This window comes from Prionailurus bengalensis, chromosome B2 (genome assembly GCF_016509475.1).
Source record: "Prionailurus bengalensis isolate Pbe53 chromosome B2, Fcat_Pben_1.1_paternal_pri, whole genome shotgun sequence".
Classification (NCBI taxonomy): Eukaryota; Metazoa; Chordata; class Mammalia; order Carnivora; family Felidae; genus Prionailurus; species Prionailurus bengalensis.
In genome coordinates this window covers 62649498-62666501 of record NC_057349.1, presented here as the reverse complement: position 1 = coordinate 62666501, position 17004 = coordinate 62649498, and the positions used below count along the sequence as shown (strand labels likewise).

Genomic DNA, 17004 nt, shown 5'->3' with positions numbered 1-17004 from the left:
CTAAGAATAATATTTAAAGCATGTATGTTTTTATTGTTTGTTTTAGGTCATACTATTTAGGTATGTCTAAAGAAAAAGACTGGCACTTTTTAACTTTAAAGGAGGCTTTTACTGGATGTATAAATGTGCATTTCAAATTTTACTTGATCACTATTTGAGAGAGATTTTTTGGGGGTTTTAATGTAGATGCTAATTAGAGTAATAGTAATTGTATATTGGAATTTCTGGAACCTACAGTATCTTTTGTAGATTCCCAGTAACTTTATGGTATGGATATTGTAGTTCATATAAAGAATAAACCCACTTGTAAGTGACCTAATCCATCTTTACATTGGTATAATAATGAAACTCCAGTGCATAGGAAAGCTTGGAGCGGGTCTTAAAAAATCAATGACTGATCTTTTTTTTGTGTTGTGTTTAAGAAGACTTGCTTAACATATATGGTTGATTCATTAACATTGAACTGTAGATGTAAGATCAACATCAGTATTACTTCTGTCTGAACAAAGCTTACCTAACACAAGTATATCCTCAGTAATCACAGCCTTCTTAAGTCTTAGGAACACTAGAGAGCACTTCAGCACTATGCTGGGGGCTCTTTGAAAGAGCAAAATTACCAACACAAAAGCACAAAACAAACAATGTAATGCTAACTAGACCACTTACTGGATACTTGTTTACAGTATGAGAGCTGAAACAAGAAAGGGTGTACCCTTGTTCAACCTTAGCTGGGAATTTGCACATCAGGTGGCTTAGATTTTTCATTACCCTGCACATATCCCAGAAGACCATGTAAGTGCCCTAAGTATTGATTTTAAGGTTATAAATAAATTTTAGTGGGTAGATGCATTTGCAAATACAGAATCTGCAAATGAGAATCAACTGTACCTCTAAGTAAAAACAAAAAGAAATTTCCCAGTCTAGCAAGTCTTCCCTCCAGCTCTTATTGCAAAACTTTGTGTTTAAACAAAGATAGTCAGTCTGGGGAAAATTGCATGGGAGAAAAGGGGAAATTTAGAGGTGGGCCTAAGATTGATCTGAAAGCCCCTAAAAGTTAAATGAAATAAGCTGGTCACAAAAAAGATAAATACTGTGTAATTCCACTTATGTGAGATATCCAGAGTAGTCACATTCATGAAAACAAAGTAGAATGGTGGCCTCCAGGGGTTGGAAAGAAAGAGATATGGGGAGTTGTTGTTTAATGGGTACAGAGTTTCAGTTTTGCCAGATACAAACAATTCTTGGAGATTGGTTATACATTGTGAATGTATTTAATGCTACTAAATTGTGCACTTAAAAGGTTATGATGATACATTTTATGTTATGTATCTTTTACCATTATTTAAAAAACAAAAACAAAAAACCAGAAATGACCAAGAACCAGAGAGACATGAAGAGTTGGACTGTGGGAAAAATGAGAGGAAAACAGAGATGAAAACAAAATTACAGGGTGTCCAAAGGAAAATAAACTCAAAATTTGGTAAGCAGCATTGAAGAAAGGTAGGAGAAACAACCAAGAGAAAGAAACAAGAAGTGAAAAGAATCAAAAAGTGTTGAAATGGAAGAGAAGGAAAAACTACATGTGTTTAATTGGAGAAGGAGAAGCTTAATTGGTCCATGAAGAAGCAAAACAAAAGAAATTAGTGGAACTAATATTTAAAGTTGTAATTCCAAAAAATGACCTAAAAATAGACATGAAATCTACACATTGAAATAGCCACTTTATACCTGGGAAAATTTATGTGCATTTTCCTGTAACACTGACTTCAGAATTAAAGAAGAGTCCTTAAGATTTCCAAGTTAAAAAAAAAAAAATCCACTGATTTACAAGGTCAACATAGTTAGACTTATTATCAGATTTTTAAAAAAACATAAAGCAAGCAAGAATGGGGCAGGGGGACATTAAAAAAGGCCTAAATGAACAGTGCAAAGTCAGAAGTTTATATTTGGCCAAACTATCTTTTAGAAAAGCGATTTTTAAACATTTAAGGACTTAAGGAATTCTGTACCCACGGTCTCTTGAGAAATCCACTAATTGCGAAGCTCTAACCAACCAAGAGATGAGGTGGAAAACATCAGCAAAAGAAGTAATGGTGAATATTTAATATTGCAGATCTATGAAGAAAAGATGTGGGCAAGGGTGAGAATATGTGTAAACATAGGTTCTGATGAGACAGAAATCGTGCAATTAAGAGAGAGAAGTAGAATTTCTTATAGATTACTGTATGGGTAGTAGGTGGGAGTTGGATACATAAAAACTAATCAACTTTATATTAAAGGGCTAAATATGAAAACAGGGGCTAAGAGCATTTGAAAAATTAAAATGCACTGAAACAAAAGTATAAAGCTACTTGACAAAAAGGACTTAAAAATGGAAGAGTGAAGAACATATTAACAAAGAAACACGAGAAATATAAAATACACGCAAGTCTCAGATAATAATATATGTTGAGATTAATGTTCCAGGCATATCAAAAAATATGAGTGGACCTAACTCGCTATTAAAAGAAAAATTTTAATTTTCCTCACAAAGTGAGGTATAACCTAAAACAGATTGACAAAGGCTAAAAATGTATATTAAAAGATATACTAGGCAAATGGAAATGATAAGAAAACGTATAGCGATCTTGATACTGGACAAAGTAGAATTTCAAGCTGAAAAACATTAAGTCTGACAGAGAAGGATACTTTTTGTGATAGAATCCTTTTCTCCTCCCTCAGTGATTTCCATGCCCTAATCTGTGGAACCCTTTATAGTAGCCACATGAAGTGGCAGAAGGGACTTTGCAAATGCAATTATGGTTACAGACTTTTAGGAGGTTATCCTGGATTATCTGTGTGGGCCCAGTCTAATAACATGAGCCCTTAAAAGCAGAGAACTTTTTTGGCCTGAGTCAGAGAGATGTATGTGGTATAAAGGGTAAGTCAGGGATAGTGAAAATGTGATAAAGGCTTGGCTTGCCATTACTAATTTGAAGATGGAGAGGGCAGTATGGAAAGGAATGCAAGCAGCTTAAGGAACTGAGAGGCTGATAGCCATCAAAGACTACAACCCTGTATTGAGCCCTACAACCTCAAGGATCTGAATTCTATCAACACTCTGAAAGAGCATGAAGGGATTCTTCCCCAGAACCTCCCGGAGGGAATACAGCCCTGCTGACAACTTGGTCTTTTGGCTTTGTGCCACCTTAAGCAAAGAAGCATCTGAGCTGTGCTGTGCCCAGACTTCTGACCCACAGAATAAGAAGTAGATGTTGTTTTAAGCCACTACATTTGTAGTAGTTTGTCACTGTAGCAATAGAAAACTAATATACTTATTAGGAAAATTTGTAAGTTATGATGAAGATGAAATAGTTACGTACCAAAGAACACAGCAACCACCTTTATGAAGCAAGAAGTATGAGATATTCAAGGAGACGTAGATTGAAATATGTTAATAGTAGGAGAATAACATAGCACCATACTCAGGGTAAGACATTTCAGATGCACAAAATTGATTAAGAATATAGAAGACCTAAGTCAATAAGGTATATCATAACTTTGGGACTTTAAATCCCAATATAGAGTCTATACTTTCCAAGTGCACATGGAACATTCACTAAAATTGATCATATATTATGTCATGAAGAAACTTCAATAAATTCTACAGAGTAGATATATTACAAACACCTCTTCCCTGATTGCAATGCAGCATTAAAACTAGAAATTATAATAAAATCCGTAAAGTAGGACACTTTTCACTTGGAAATTAACCTTGTATTCAGCAACTCTTGGGTGAAAGGAAAGGAGAAATAAAAACAAACTTCAAAATTCTTAAAATTAATGATGGAAATATCATATTAGAAGCTATGAGATACATGTAAAACGGTGATCATGAAATAAGGATCAGGAAATTCAAAGCCTTAAACACATTTATCAATAAAAAAGAAAGGATAAAAATATACTCTAAATTCCAAGCATGCAAGGCTAGCAAAGGAGCAAAGTAAACCAACAGAAAGCACAAGGAAAAAAGTAAACATAAAATGAGAGAACAATGAGAGAGGAAAACTAGATCAATAATTTCTATGTGTATGTTTCAACTAATAGATAAAACACTAACTTCATTGAAAGGAAACCGGGCTGATTGGAGAAATGGTTGATGCTGAGGCTGGTGCTGGGAAAGTATATAAGCCCACACCTGCTTATGTCAGACAGAGAAGAAGTGCAGAAGTATAGCTAGAGTATGATAAGGGAATGTGCTTGAAGGGGCTCTTGCTTCCTAAACCTGGGACCATTTAAGTATCAAAATATATGAATATAATAATAGAAATAAGTAAATGGAGAAAGGAAAGCTCTACCCTACAGTGGCATTCTAATAAATGTAGAATAAATGTCAGAATTAGAAAATCAGTATTTGGCAAACATCACATACAGTACTGTTTCTTGCAAGAGAAATAAGTGAATACTAAAATTAGAAGGTGAGGGGCGCCTGGGTGGCGCAGTCGGTTAAGCGTCCGACTTCAGCCAGGTCACGATCTCGCGGTCCGTGAGTTCGAGCCCCGCGTCAGGCTCTGGGCTGATGGCTCGGAGCCTGGAGCCTGTTTCCGATTCTGTGTCTCCCTCTCTCTCTGCCCCTCCCCGGTTCATGCTCTGTCTCTCTCTGTCCCAAAAATAAATAAATGTTGAAAAAAAAATAAAAAATAAAATAAAATAAAATTAGAAGGTGAAAATTTGGGGATAACAGGATATTTGCATAATCTCACTATTTCTACACAAGACTTACTAATTATAAAGGGGACAGTGGTAATTGTACAGTGAAAAGACATGGCTTAAACCACCTTAACCATGTGATCCAAGTTAAGCTCATCAGTAATGGGGTAATAGATACGATTGTGCCTCTGTCATTTCTGCCAAAAATACATGAACTGAATATAAATAATTGTAAAGAAATAGGTAACCCACATTGAAGGACAACGCAAATAACTGTCCTGGACTCTTCAAAATATAAAGGTCATGAAGGTAAAAGTGATTTAGGAACTGTTCCAGATTAAAGGGTACTAAACAGATAAAAGCAAAGTATAATGCTGAATTGCATTTTGGACCAGAAAAAAAACAACAACACAACTTTGTTCTCTAAAGGACTTAAGTGGAACAATTAAAATTTGAATTAAGTCTATAGATTATATAATAGTGTTATATCAATATTAATTTCTTGATTTTGATAGTTGAAGTGTGATTATGTGAAAGAATTTGCTTTTGGAGCATAGGTATTAAAGTATTTTTCTGCAGCTTATTCTCAAAAACAGTCCAGCCACCTAGAGAATGATAAAGCAAGGTAAATGTTAACATTTGGACAATTTAGTTGGAAGGTATACCAAAATTCTTTGTGCAGTTTTTGCAGTTTTCTCATATATCTGAAATTATGGCAAAATAAGGCTTTAAAATCTTAACTTCTACTAGACCACCCTACTTCCCCCTCCCCTCCACCCTGATTTTGGCATTATCCTTACCACTCTCATTTTTAATGTCAATCTTTATGAAAGTCTCTTCTATAAGAATAGTATAGAACAATGACCAAATACCATTAGCTAGTACTACCCTAACAAATCACTATGAGATTCTTTGTAATTTAAAATACAATAATTTGTAGTCAGAGCTGAATATTATTGATCTTCTAACTTTTTAAAAAACTTTATGTACAACACTTGCAACATGTAAAGAAACTGAATTCTTTTCCTAGAATTATAACTTACAATGTCCTATCAAGATTTGATAATGAAAATTATGTATTAACCTTCTACCTCTGAGGAAAGTCTTGAAGACTAATTGATTTGCTACTTAGACTTAGGGGACCTGGGACCCATGGCCATTAGTTATGTAATACTGGACACATAATGTCAGATGGGCTTCTAGAGAGAGGAATGTTCAGTTTAGGTTAAATTAAAATCCAGTTCTCCATTCCAGAATTATCTTTTCAAACGCTTGTTAACCTGGGTTGAAGTGGTATCTTTTTATTGTAGTCATCTGATATTCTAAATGACTTTTCTAAGGCACAGTTTCTCAATTGTAACATAAGAATTACTTGGGACTCTTGTTAAAATACAATTCAGATCCAGTCCACCTTTGGTAAGTCCCAAGGGTGTGTAAGCTCCAGCAAGTTCCAGCAAGCTCCCAGTTGACGCTGATGGTCCATGACCACTCTTTGGTTAACAAGATTCTAAGTAGTTATAAAGGGACAACATGCTTCTGTTTCCTATCCTCATTGTTATTAAAGAGTAAGAAAACTAGAAAAAGGCAAAAAAGGAAGCAGTACATGGTATTTTATTTAAGGTAACAAAAATAATAAGATACAATAGAAATTATTTTTATCTTACATTTGTAACTATTATTTGAGTCTCTAGGTGTGGTAACTTTCTACTTTTTTGGGTTATATTTCTGTATACACAAAAGCTATTTTATGGATATAGGAAATTCACCTATGAAATTTGATAAGAGGTGTGTCCTAAAAAAAAAAAAACTGATCCTAAATTATTTCTTTCTATACTGTTTGGAGGTTTTGTTTCACATTGTCAGACAGTATTAAATTCTAGGATAAGAGATTTATGGTAGGCTAATTAGCATCTCAAAACACAAATGATTTTAAGACAGTGATTGAAAGTTTATTTTTGCTAAAGTGATAGCTTATTCATGCTGCTTTCTAAGACCATTCAGGGTTCAATTTAAATCAGACTTTATCAGTCTCAGCACAGTTGACATTTGGGGCCCAATAATTCTTTGTTGGGGAGGGTGACTACTGTCCTGTGCATTTTAGGGTATTTAGCAGCATTCTTACCTGCTTGCTGTAACACCCCTGCCCAACTCAAATCATGACAGACTTTCTGTAAACATTGTCAAATGTCCTTTTGAAGGGGGGTAGAATATATCCAATTTAGAACCACTGATTTAAATGAAAGAAAAGAACACAGGGTTTTAAAGTTAGTAAAAGGGAAAGGGAAGAGATTTGGGGGAATGGTATGCTATTAATGAGAGGAACATAAATTTTCTTTGTAGGTAATGGAAAATTTTCTGGACAGTTGATCCATCATTGCTTTAGATAACGTCACATGGCAAGTTAGTAACATTGATAGTATTTTTACTCTGAAAAAAGTAATGTCTTACTTGGTATTCTTTGTAGATTATAACGTTTCACCTCTTTAATGTGGTTTAATGAACGTTACATGATTCATATCTGATTAATACACAGGAAAAACTTGGTTTCTGTTCTATATATTTATGTCTCTAAAACAACATTATTTTAAGAGGTCAATTTTTCCCAACTTGACCTATAAATTTAATGCAATTACAATAAAAATCCCAAGTTATTTTGTGGATATTCACAAATTGATTATAAAACATATGTGGGAGGGGGAAAAAAGACCCAGAATAGCCACACCAATACCTAAGAACAAAGTCAGAGGACTGACACCACCCAACCTCAAGACTTACTCTAACGCTACAGTAATCAAGACAGCATGGTATTGGTGGAAGAGGAGACACATAGACCAGTGCGACAGAATAGAGAGCCCTGAAATAGACCCATAATGAGGTTAACTGATCTTTGACAAAGGAGAAAAGACAACTCATTGGAGAAAGGATACTCTTATAAACAAATAGTGCTGAAAGAATTTGACATCTACACAAAAAAAATGAACATAGACATAGACTTTAGACCTTTCACAAAACTTAAAGTGAATTATAGACCTGTTGTATTAAAAAACAAAACAAAACAAAACAAAAACTATAAACCTTCTAGAAAGTAACAGAGAAAATCTAGGTGACCTGAGGTATGGTAGTAAGTTTTTAAATACATCACCAAAGCGTGATCCATGAAAGAAATAAATGGATAACTTGTACTTTATTAAAATTAAAAAGTACTGCTCTGTGAAGGACACTGTTAAGGAAGTAAAAGGACAGGTCACAGTGGTGCTTGGGTGGCTCAGTCAGTTAAGCATCTGACTTAGCTCAGGTCTTGATCTCAGGGTTGTGAGTTCAAGTCCTGTGTTGGGCTCTGCGCTGCATGTGAAGCCTACTAAAAAAAAAAAAGAAAGTCACATGATCTCAGGATTCCATGAATTCAAGTCCCCCGTCAGGCTCTGCACTGCCCACACCGAGCCTGCTTGGGATTCTCCCTGTCCCTCTCTCTCTGCCCCTACCCTGTTTGCGCTGTCTCTCTCTCTCTCTCTCTCTCTCTCTCTCTCTCTCAACATAAATAAACTTAAAAAAAAAACTTAAAAAATAGGCTTCAATCCAAAATATATAAAATACTCTTAAAACTCAACTATAAGAAACTACTAGGTTTATCGAACTTGTTTTCCTACTGTCTTCTAGCCTTCATGGTTTCTGATAGGAAATGAGTTGTTAATCTTGCTGAGAATCTGCTTTACATGAGTCTCTTCCTTCTTGTTACTTTCAAGATCTCTTTGATTTGCCCTCCCCTCCATTTATGCATGTCTAGGTGTGGATGTCTTTGAATTTATTCCTCTTAGACTTTGTTGAGTTTCTTGGATGCATAGGCTATTTTTCATCAAATTTAGATTGTTTTTGCCTATTATTTCTTGAAGTTTTCTTTCTGCCCCTTTCCCTCCTCTTTTTGTGGGAATCCTATTGAGCTTATATTGCTATGTTTCAAGGTGTCACATGTGTCTGAGTCTCTGTTCACTTTATTTCATTATTTTTTCATTCTGTTCCTCAGACTTGGTCTTCTCAGTTCCTTTAAATTTGATGATATTTTCTTCTTTCCTGCCCAAATCTGCTGTTTAACCCTTGTAATGAAATTTTCTTATCAGTGTCAACTCCAGAATTTCAATTCACTTCTTTTTTATAATTTCTCTTCCTTGATAGTCTTTAGTGAGACATTGTTTTCATTATTAGTTTTAGTTCTTAAGTCATGGTTTCCACTTAGTTCAAGTACTAATTTAAGTTCTCATTTAAATGTATGTTGTTTTCTAGGTTTTTATAAAATTTATCTTTTTACATTTATAATTTATTCTATTAAGTAGCTATGATTAAACAGTTGAACTCTGGGTCATATATCCCAACAGATTGGGAAAATAGTCAAGGATTTTTTTCCTTTTTTTTTTCTTCCCCAAAATCGACATCAAGGAAAGGGAATTTTAACTTTTGCTATTTCTGTGTCATGTTCTTTTACTACTACTTGGTATCTGGTAGTTATACTCCCTCATTCTACAAGCTATTTCTTATTAACAGTCTATTAGGAAGTAATAGGTTTCACTTTTTGATCCTCAGTGTAATCATATTGTCCTCACCTAGGTATCAAATAAAGGTGCTCAAATCTAGTAGAAAAAGACTGTAAGCTCCTTTATAGCTTCTACTAATGAACTTTTGTTACTATAAAGGAGTCACTTCGAACCTCTTTAGCAGTGAGACCTTTTTTTTTTTTTTAAATTTTTTTTTCAACGTTTATTTATTTTTGGGACAGAGAGAGACAGAGCATGAACAGGGGAGGGGCAGAGAGAGAGAGGGAGACACAGAATCGGAAACAGGCTCCAGGCTCTGAGCCATCAGCCCAGAGCCCGACGCGGGGCTCGAACCCACGGACCGCGAGATCGTGACCTGGCTGAAGTCGGACGCTCAACCGACTGCGCCACCCACGCGCCCCGAGACCTTTTTTAAATAAATGAATTCTTATGTGAAATTCCAGGTACATGCATTGTTTTCTATTTCAAGTAATGACTATAGCCTTTTTGGTCTTCTCTTGCCAACTTTCTTTCCCAATGAGTTCCAAAGGCACTCTCTCAGAACTGAAGAATTCCCAGGAACACAGCTTAAAATTTATTCCAAAACTCATCTTTATATGTGGGGTAGGATGCTGTTTTACTTCATTTATCCTGTCAGAATTCTAAAATGTACTTCAGTCATGTGAAGTAAGGTGGAAAACACTATCACATTCATTACATTATCCATCTATTCCTATCAATTCCAGTCAAAAGAGAAGGTAAAAACACCGAACTCTGCTTAATTGGAATCTTTTTTTCTTCTGACTTTGTGGACTCTTCAGCCTACTTGTTGCTGGAACTTAGGGAAGATGTCAGGGAAAAAAAGAACCTACATTATTACTGACATAGATTTCAGGCGTTTTTATTCTTTTTTTTTAATAAAAAAATGTTTTTTAACGTTTATTTATTTTTGAGACAGAGAGAGACAGAGCGTGAACAGGGGAGGGGCAGAGAGAGAGGGAGACACAGAATCTGAAACAGGCTCCAGGCTCTGAGCTGTCAGCACAGAGCCTGACGCGGGGCTCGAACTCACAGACCGTGAGATCATGACCTGAGCCAAAGTCAGACGCTTGACCGACCGAGCCACCCAGGCGCCCCTCAGGCATTTTTATTCTTAAGAGACCCAGTTCCAAAAATTTTTTGCTTGTTTTCTACCATCTCTAATTTAAGGTTCATACAGTAAGGAAACGTATTCTACTAATTACAATGCTTAATACATTTCTTCACCAGAAATATTAACATGACAATGTCTTCAGTGCTGTTCTGGGCCATAGTTAGTTAGTTAGTTACTACACAACATGTAAGCAAAAACTGTGAATTTGTGTGTGTGTGTGTGTGTGTGTGTGTGTGCGTATGTCTGAATAAAAAATCTGTGGGGAAAATGTTCCAAGTTCCCTTTTTGACAAAAGGTTTATATAACCTGATGAGTTTCATGGTTTTGGTTTGTGTATGTAGTAAGTCTTAATGTACTTTTCATTTATCTTTGAAGTTTATATTTCAGTCTAACTGAATATAAACCTTTTATGTGACTTAGCAGAGTCTCCTTTGTTTACTTACTAATAAAGACTTTTAAATACTTTGTCTCTTTTGTGTATGTGTTTTGAGTCAAATAGCCTCATAATGAAAATTTAGATGATGAATGCCTCGGATTATATACTGAATTAAAATATATCTTGGATCATTTTATTTGGATCGTTGTCGTATGCTTGCAACTCATATTGAGCATAATGGTTTTGTGCTTTTAATATCACCTTTTAAAATCATATTTTAATGATATTTTTTTGTGCTTTTAGATCATTTGGGGAATATTTTTCATCTTAGTTGCATTGCTGTTTGTAATTTCTCTCTTCCTATCAAAGTGAGTATAGTACACATATTCTGTACAGCACACATCCTGTGAAGTTAATTAAAAATGTGCTAGTGTAATGTATAAATTCACTCTTTATAATTTTTTGTTGTTTTAGTTTGGATAAAGCTCTTCATTCAGCTGGAATAGATTCTGGTTTTATAATTTTTGGAGCAAACCTGAGTAACCCACTGAATATGCTTTTGCCTGTTCTACAAACAGTGAGTAAAAGGAAAAAAAAATCAGTCATTTTCTTCTCTAGCAAACATTCTCACACTCTGTCAAACTAGTATGTTAACAGACTATTGATACTTGGCAATATATGCTTGGGCTTCTGCTGATTTGGCTCATTTACATATGACTTCTACATCAATAATAGTACTTTCGGGGCGCCTGGGTGGCGCAGTCGGTTGGGCGTCCGACTTCAGCCAGGTCGCGATCTCGCGGTCCGGGAGTTCGAGCCCCGCGTCGGGCTCTGGGCTGATGGCTCAGAGCCTGGAGCCTGTTTCTGATTCTGTGTCTCCCTCTGTCTCTGCCCCTCCCCCGTTCATGCTCTGTCTCTCTCTGTCCCAAAAATAAATAAAAAGTTGAAAAAAAAAAAAAATTAAAAAAAAAAATAATAGTACTTTCAAGATTATTATAGTGACATATTACTGAACTCTTATACGTAATTTGATTTGGGATACATTATAATACCTAAGATGAACTTTTCCAATGAATTCCTATTTTTGAACTAATGAAGTCTTTTACTCCATACATAAATGTAATTTTTGTTTAATTTTTTACAGGATTTTTCTTAGGATAGTGGCACTAAACAATTTAGTAACAATCTAGTAATTCTTTTTTGGAGGATTATTATTTTTTTTTTTTGTATTATCATAGCAGCCTGATCTAAATCAGAGTTGGTATTTTTTTTTCTTTTTTCTTTTTTTTTTTTTTTAACGTTTATTTATTTTTGGGACAGAGAGAGACAGAGCATGAATGGGGGAGGGGCAGAGAGAGAGGGAGACACAGAATTGGAAACAGGCTCCAGGCTCTGAGCCATCAGCCCAGAGCCTGATGCGGGGCTCGAACTCACGGACGGCGAGATCGTGACCTGGCGGAAGTCGGACGCTTAACCGACTGGCCACCCAGGCGCCCCCAGAGTTGGTATTTTAAACATTTGTCAAATATGAATGAAGTTTCAGTTAACTTTATATGACTTCCAGAACTCCTATTGTTTGTGTATTAAATTTAATTTTATCTTTTTTTCAGGTGTTTCCTCTTGATTATATTCTTATAACAATTATTATTATGTACTTTATTTTTACTTCAATGGCAGGAATTCGAAACATTGGCATATGGTTCTTTTGGGTTAGAGTAAGTATAACAATATTATTTTGATTTTTTTTCATTTTGTATGTAATTTCCATTACTACAAATTAACCTAGATTTATAATATAAAAGTAAATATTTTGATATTAAAAGCGATGGAAATATTTGCTTTCTCACTTCATGGTAACATAAAAATGCTTTTTGCCTAGAGCAGTGGTTTGTATGGGCAGGTTTGTCCCCTGGGTACATTTGGCTATGTCAGGAGATATTTTCAGTTGGTAAAACTAGTGGGTGCTACTGGTGTGTAGTGTGGGTAGAGGCTTGGGCAGTCTGCTAAACACTCTGTGTTGCACGGGGTAGCCTCACACAACAAAGACTTATCCAGCCCAAAATGTCAACAATGCCAAGGCACAGAGATCCTTGTATTTTTTCCATAGTGTTTGGCTGCATGGAAGTATTGAAGTACAGATGGATACACTATAGCTCAAAAGACAGCTCTTCCTACTAGAAGTTAAAGATTACTATATGATTGGAAAAAGTTATTTTCTTCTTACACTCATTTTGAGGTAAATTAAGAATTTTAAGATGAAGGTGATTCAGATAGAAACTACTTCCTGCTGTGAGTAAAAGAAAACCCAGTTAAATAGTGGTTTGAACTAATAAAAGATTTCTTGCTGTGGAAAATTTCAAAAATCTAGCATTGCTTTGTAGCTCAAAAGTGTCAAGTCCGACATCTCTGTAATTCTCTTGGCTTCTCCCGTATGATCATAATATGGCTGCTGCAGCTCCGTTTATCCTGTTCAAGTTCCATTAGAAAAACATTTCTATCAATAAAGCAGCACTCCCACAAATCCCCAGCACACTTCTTTCCTTTTGATGTTTAATATTTTATCACTGCTAGCTATGATGAGATGTAAGGGAAACTGGGAAATGTCAATTTTTAGGTGTTCATGTTTTCATCTCATCCAGAATTGGAGTTCATTTACTCTATGTTGTCCTAAAATCTATTAATAAAACAGGGAAGTAATATCTTAGTTGCTAAAATAAAAATTTTCTCTGACACTGAAATGAAGAAAGTCCTGTGGCTCATTGTATTTGATCCCACATGTTTTAGTTTCTCTCTATTATAGATATATATGAAAATATTTACAATCAGATTATTATAAATTATTTTAAACTAGAATTTATCACAGTATGGTAGGAGGATGTCATGAGTATTTCATAGAAATGAGTATTTATAAACATGTGACATGTCTGTTCTTGTACAGTAATATATAAAACCACAAATATATTACTAATACCTACAGTTTAAACTCATTCCTTTAATTTTTGGATAGAATTAGTGATAGTTCATAATTCTTCTTAGCTCTATAAGCTTCTAGCAGATGCTATTACATAATAAGTTTAGAAGATTTGTCTGGAAACAAACCAGCTGAATACTAACATATTCTCTAGGTCTTGAGTTTTTCATGGATCATTTATAGGATCCTTTGAATATAGATGCTTTGCTATGACTAAAGGAAACATAAATCTACACCTAAAAGATTTGCAGGGAAAGAATTGTCTTTGTCATTCTCATAATCCTTTGAAATGATTAAGAATTCTTTAAAAAAATTTTTTTTTAACGTTTATTTATTTTTGAGAGAGAGCACACGCTCACGTGCGCAAGTTGGGGAGGGGCAGAGAGAGAGGGAGACAGAATCCAAAGCAGGCTCCAGGCTCCAAGCTGTCAGCACAGAGCCCAACATGGGGCTCGAACCCACAAACTGTGAGATAGATCATGACCTGAGCCAAAGTCGGATGCCCAACCAACTGAGCCACCCAGGTGCCCCAAAATGATTAAGAATTCTTAATATTTATTTTGGAAGAAAGAAATGGTTGACTGAACTGTGTCATTACCTTTAACATATGAGCAGGACTTAGTGCCATACAAATAAAACATATTGCTGAAATATTGTTACTGTCTTTTTTCTTTGCAGCTATATAAAATTAGAAGAGGTAGAACGAGGCCCCAGGCACTCTTATTTCTCTGCATGATACTTCTGCTTATTGTCCTTCACACTAGTTACATGATTTATAGTCTTGCTCCCCAATATGTTATGTATGGAAGCCAAAATTACTTAATAGAGGTAAGTGTAAAATTTTAAACTTCATTATCTTGACATTTTTTTTTATTTAAAATTTTTTTTTAGTATTTATTTTTGAGAGGGAGAGAGAGAGTGAGCTGGTGAGGGGCAGAGAGAGAGGGAGACACAGAATCCGAAGCAGGCTCCAGGCTTTAGGCTATGAGCTGTCAGCACAAAGCCTAGCATGGGGCTCAAACCCGTGAACCACAAGATCATGACCTGAGCAGAAGTCAGACACTTAACGGACTGAGCCAGCCAGGTGTCCCCATTATTGTGACATTTTAAAGATAGTGATATTTAAAAACAGTTTTTAATTTTTCAAGACTCCAATAAGGTAATAGCTCATCAGATTAAGTTTAATATTGCTAAAATAGGATTTTCATTCTATTTTTGAACTTATTTATATTTGTTTCTTACAAGTTTTTTAATAACACTCTGAATTCTATTATAATAGTTCCTTAATGGATCCCCTGGTACCAAGGTGCTGAGCTTTATCTCAGCACTCTATTGAAACTCACAATATTTTCTCTAAAATAAATATTTCAAGTAATTTTATTAATATGACTTCCTCCAAAATTTTGATGAGCAAAGTTTGTCATCAGTCCTGTGAATCCCACAGAAGAGGCTTTAAAAATATTTTATTTATGGGTGTCTGAGCTTCCTTTTAACATAATGGGTATCCTCTTACCTGTTACACTCTTTCTTGATATTGATCTTTCAAAAAGCCAGCTGTAGTTCCTAGTTGTAACTGGACAGCTAGTTTGGATTTTTTGACATATTAAAATATTTTGACCATATCTGATTTAACCTTTGTGTGGTTTGTTTCTTTTTCCTAAAATACTTTGCTCTACTTAATAATGCAAATCAAATCTGTGTTTCAGGTTCTATTTCAAGACTTGCTCTTAATGGAGTCTTTGGTTACTATCTACCCAGATCACTCCTTTTTTTTATCATGTAGTTCCTTCTTTCTTTACTTTATTTAACATGTAATTAAGAACAAAAATTTAACAAGTACATCCAGCCTTCCATCAGTACCATACATAATATTACTGATGGTTGAAAAATTAGTTCACTGACAAATATTAAGTAATAATGTAGGTGGAACAAATATAAGCACAAACTGTAATAGAGGTACATGAGTAACCTGAGTTTGGGAAACATAGTACTGGAAGATCACTTGAATCATGTCTTCTACTTCTTGTATCTTTTTATTCTCTTCTTGCCTTATCCCCTCCACCTAGTTCACTAGGTCATGCCTGTTAAAATTTCTTGTATGAATAAATGAAGTGAGGTCATGCATTTGCATGGACAAAAGATAATTCTTGTTTTACAGTAGAACAATAAGTAGGCTGTTTCTCTGGGAAACGCTCTGTTGTTCAACCAAGACCTAAAGATTGTTGCAAAAAGGTCCAAATGGTAGAGGCACCTGGGTGGCTCACTCAGTTAAGTGTCTGACTCATGATTTGGGCACAGGTCATGATCTCACAGGTCGTGGGACTGAGCCCCATGTCAGGCTCCGTGGGTTTCTCTCTCTCCTTCTCTCTCTGCCCTTCTGTCTCAAAATAAAAAAATAATTAAAAAAAAAATGCCCTACTGTTACATTTACCATAAATTTTTTTCTTCTAATTGTAATTTTGCATAAAAATTACCTTTTAGAATATTAGCCAAATGTAGTTTAATAGAAAACAGAGTTAAAATTCATAATGTGATTACTTTTTAGTCCAAATATATGTATTAATGTAATATTTATATTTTAATTGTATTTTCATCTTTCAGAGCAATATAACTTATGATGACCATAAAAACAACTCAGCCCTCCCTGTGCCAAAGAGATGTGATGCAGATGCCCCTGAAGGTAAGTGAGGCAGCGCTTATCACCTATCTTAAAGTTCATAACTCTATGAGAAAAGAGTTGGCTTGCATTTTGTTCTGTTAATCATTTGATACATCTGTTTTAATATGTGGCGACAAAGGAACTTTTAGCAAGAAGAAATCGTTAAGTCTTTTCAATAGAATTTCTTGGTGATATATTGATTTCCATTAGGGAAAGGACCATTATAAATTAGTTACTTATGAAATAGCAAAAGGTAGTTATTATTTATTACATTTACTAATATAATAAGCCACTCTTAAATACCTTTTTTTTTTCCTTATAAAACTCAAGATAGTTTTGGTAGAATGTGTAATTCTTAGGACCAAGACCGTAAGTACCTATGACTTAGAACTTTTAATTCATACGTGTCTAGTTATTTAATAATAGTATAGTAATGTTAATGACAATAGAAGTTCACTTTTAAGAACATATAATTGCATTCCAGGCACTATGCTAAGTATTTTATGTGTATTCTAAGAAAAACTGTGATCTTATGCTTTTCCTCTGTATAATTTTAGAAAATTATTTTTTTCTTCTTCCTGTGCATTAGGTGATTTTTTTTCTTTTGAATATTACAGTATTCTGTCCTTA

General features: G+C 34.8%; 1 protein-coding gene across 2 annotated transcripts in view; it reads left to right on the top strand.

The window, feature by feature from the left end:
• The window catches only part of LMBRD1 (LMBR1 domain containing 1), a 122397-nt gene that overhangs the window by 76377 nt on the left and 29016 nt on the right, over nucleotides 1-17004 (top strand). For both annotated transcript variants that reach the window (XM_043591731.1, XM_043591730.1), the window contains exons 10-14: nucleotides 11048-11112; nucleotides 11219-11321; nucleotides 12355-12459; nucleotides 14394-14543; nucleotides 16317-16395. In XM_043591731.1, coding sequence (XP_043447666.1) covers nucleotides 11048-11112; nucleotides 11219-11321; nucleotides 12355-12459; nucleotides 14394-14543; nucleotides 16317-16395 — 502 coding nt within the window. The remainder of the gene's footprint in view (nucleotides 1-11047; nucleotides 11113-11218; nucleotides 11322-12354; nucleotides 12460-14393; nucleotides 14544-16316; nucleotides 16396-17004) is intronic.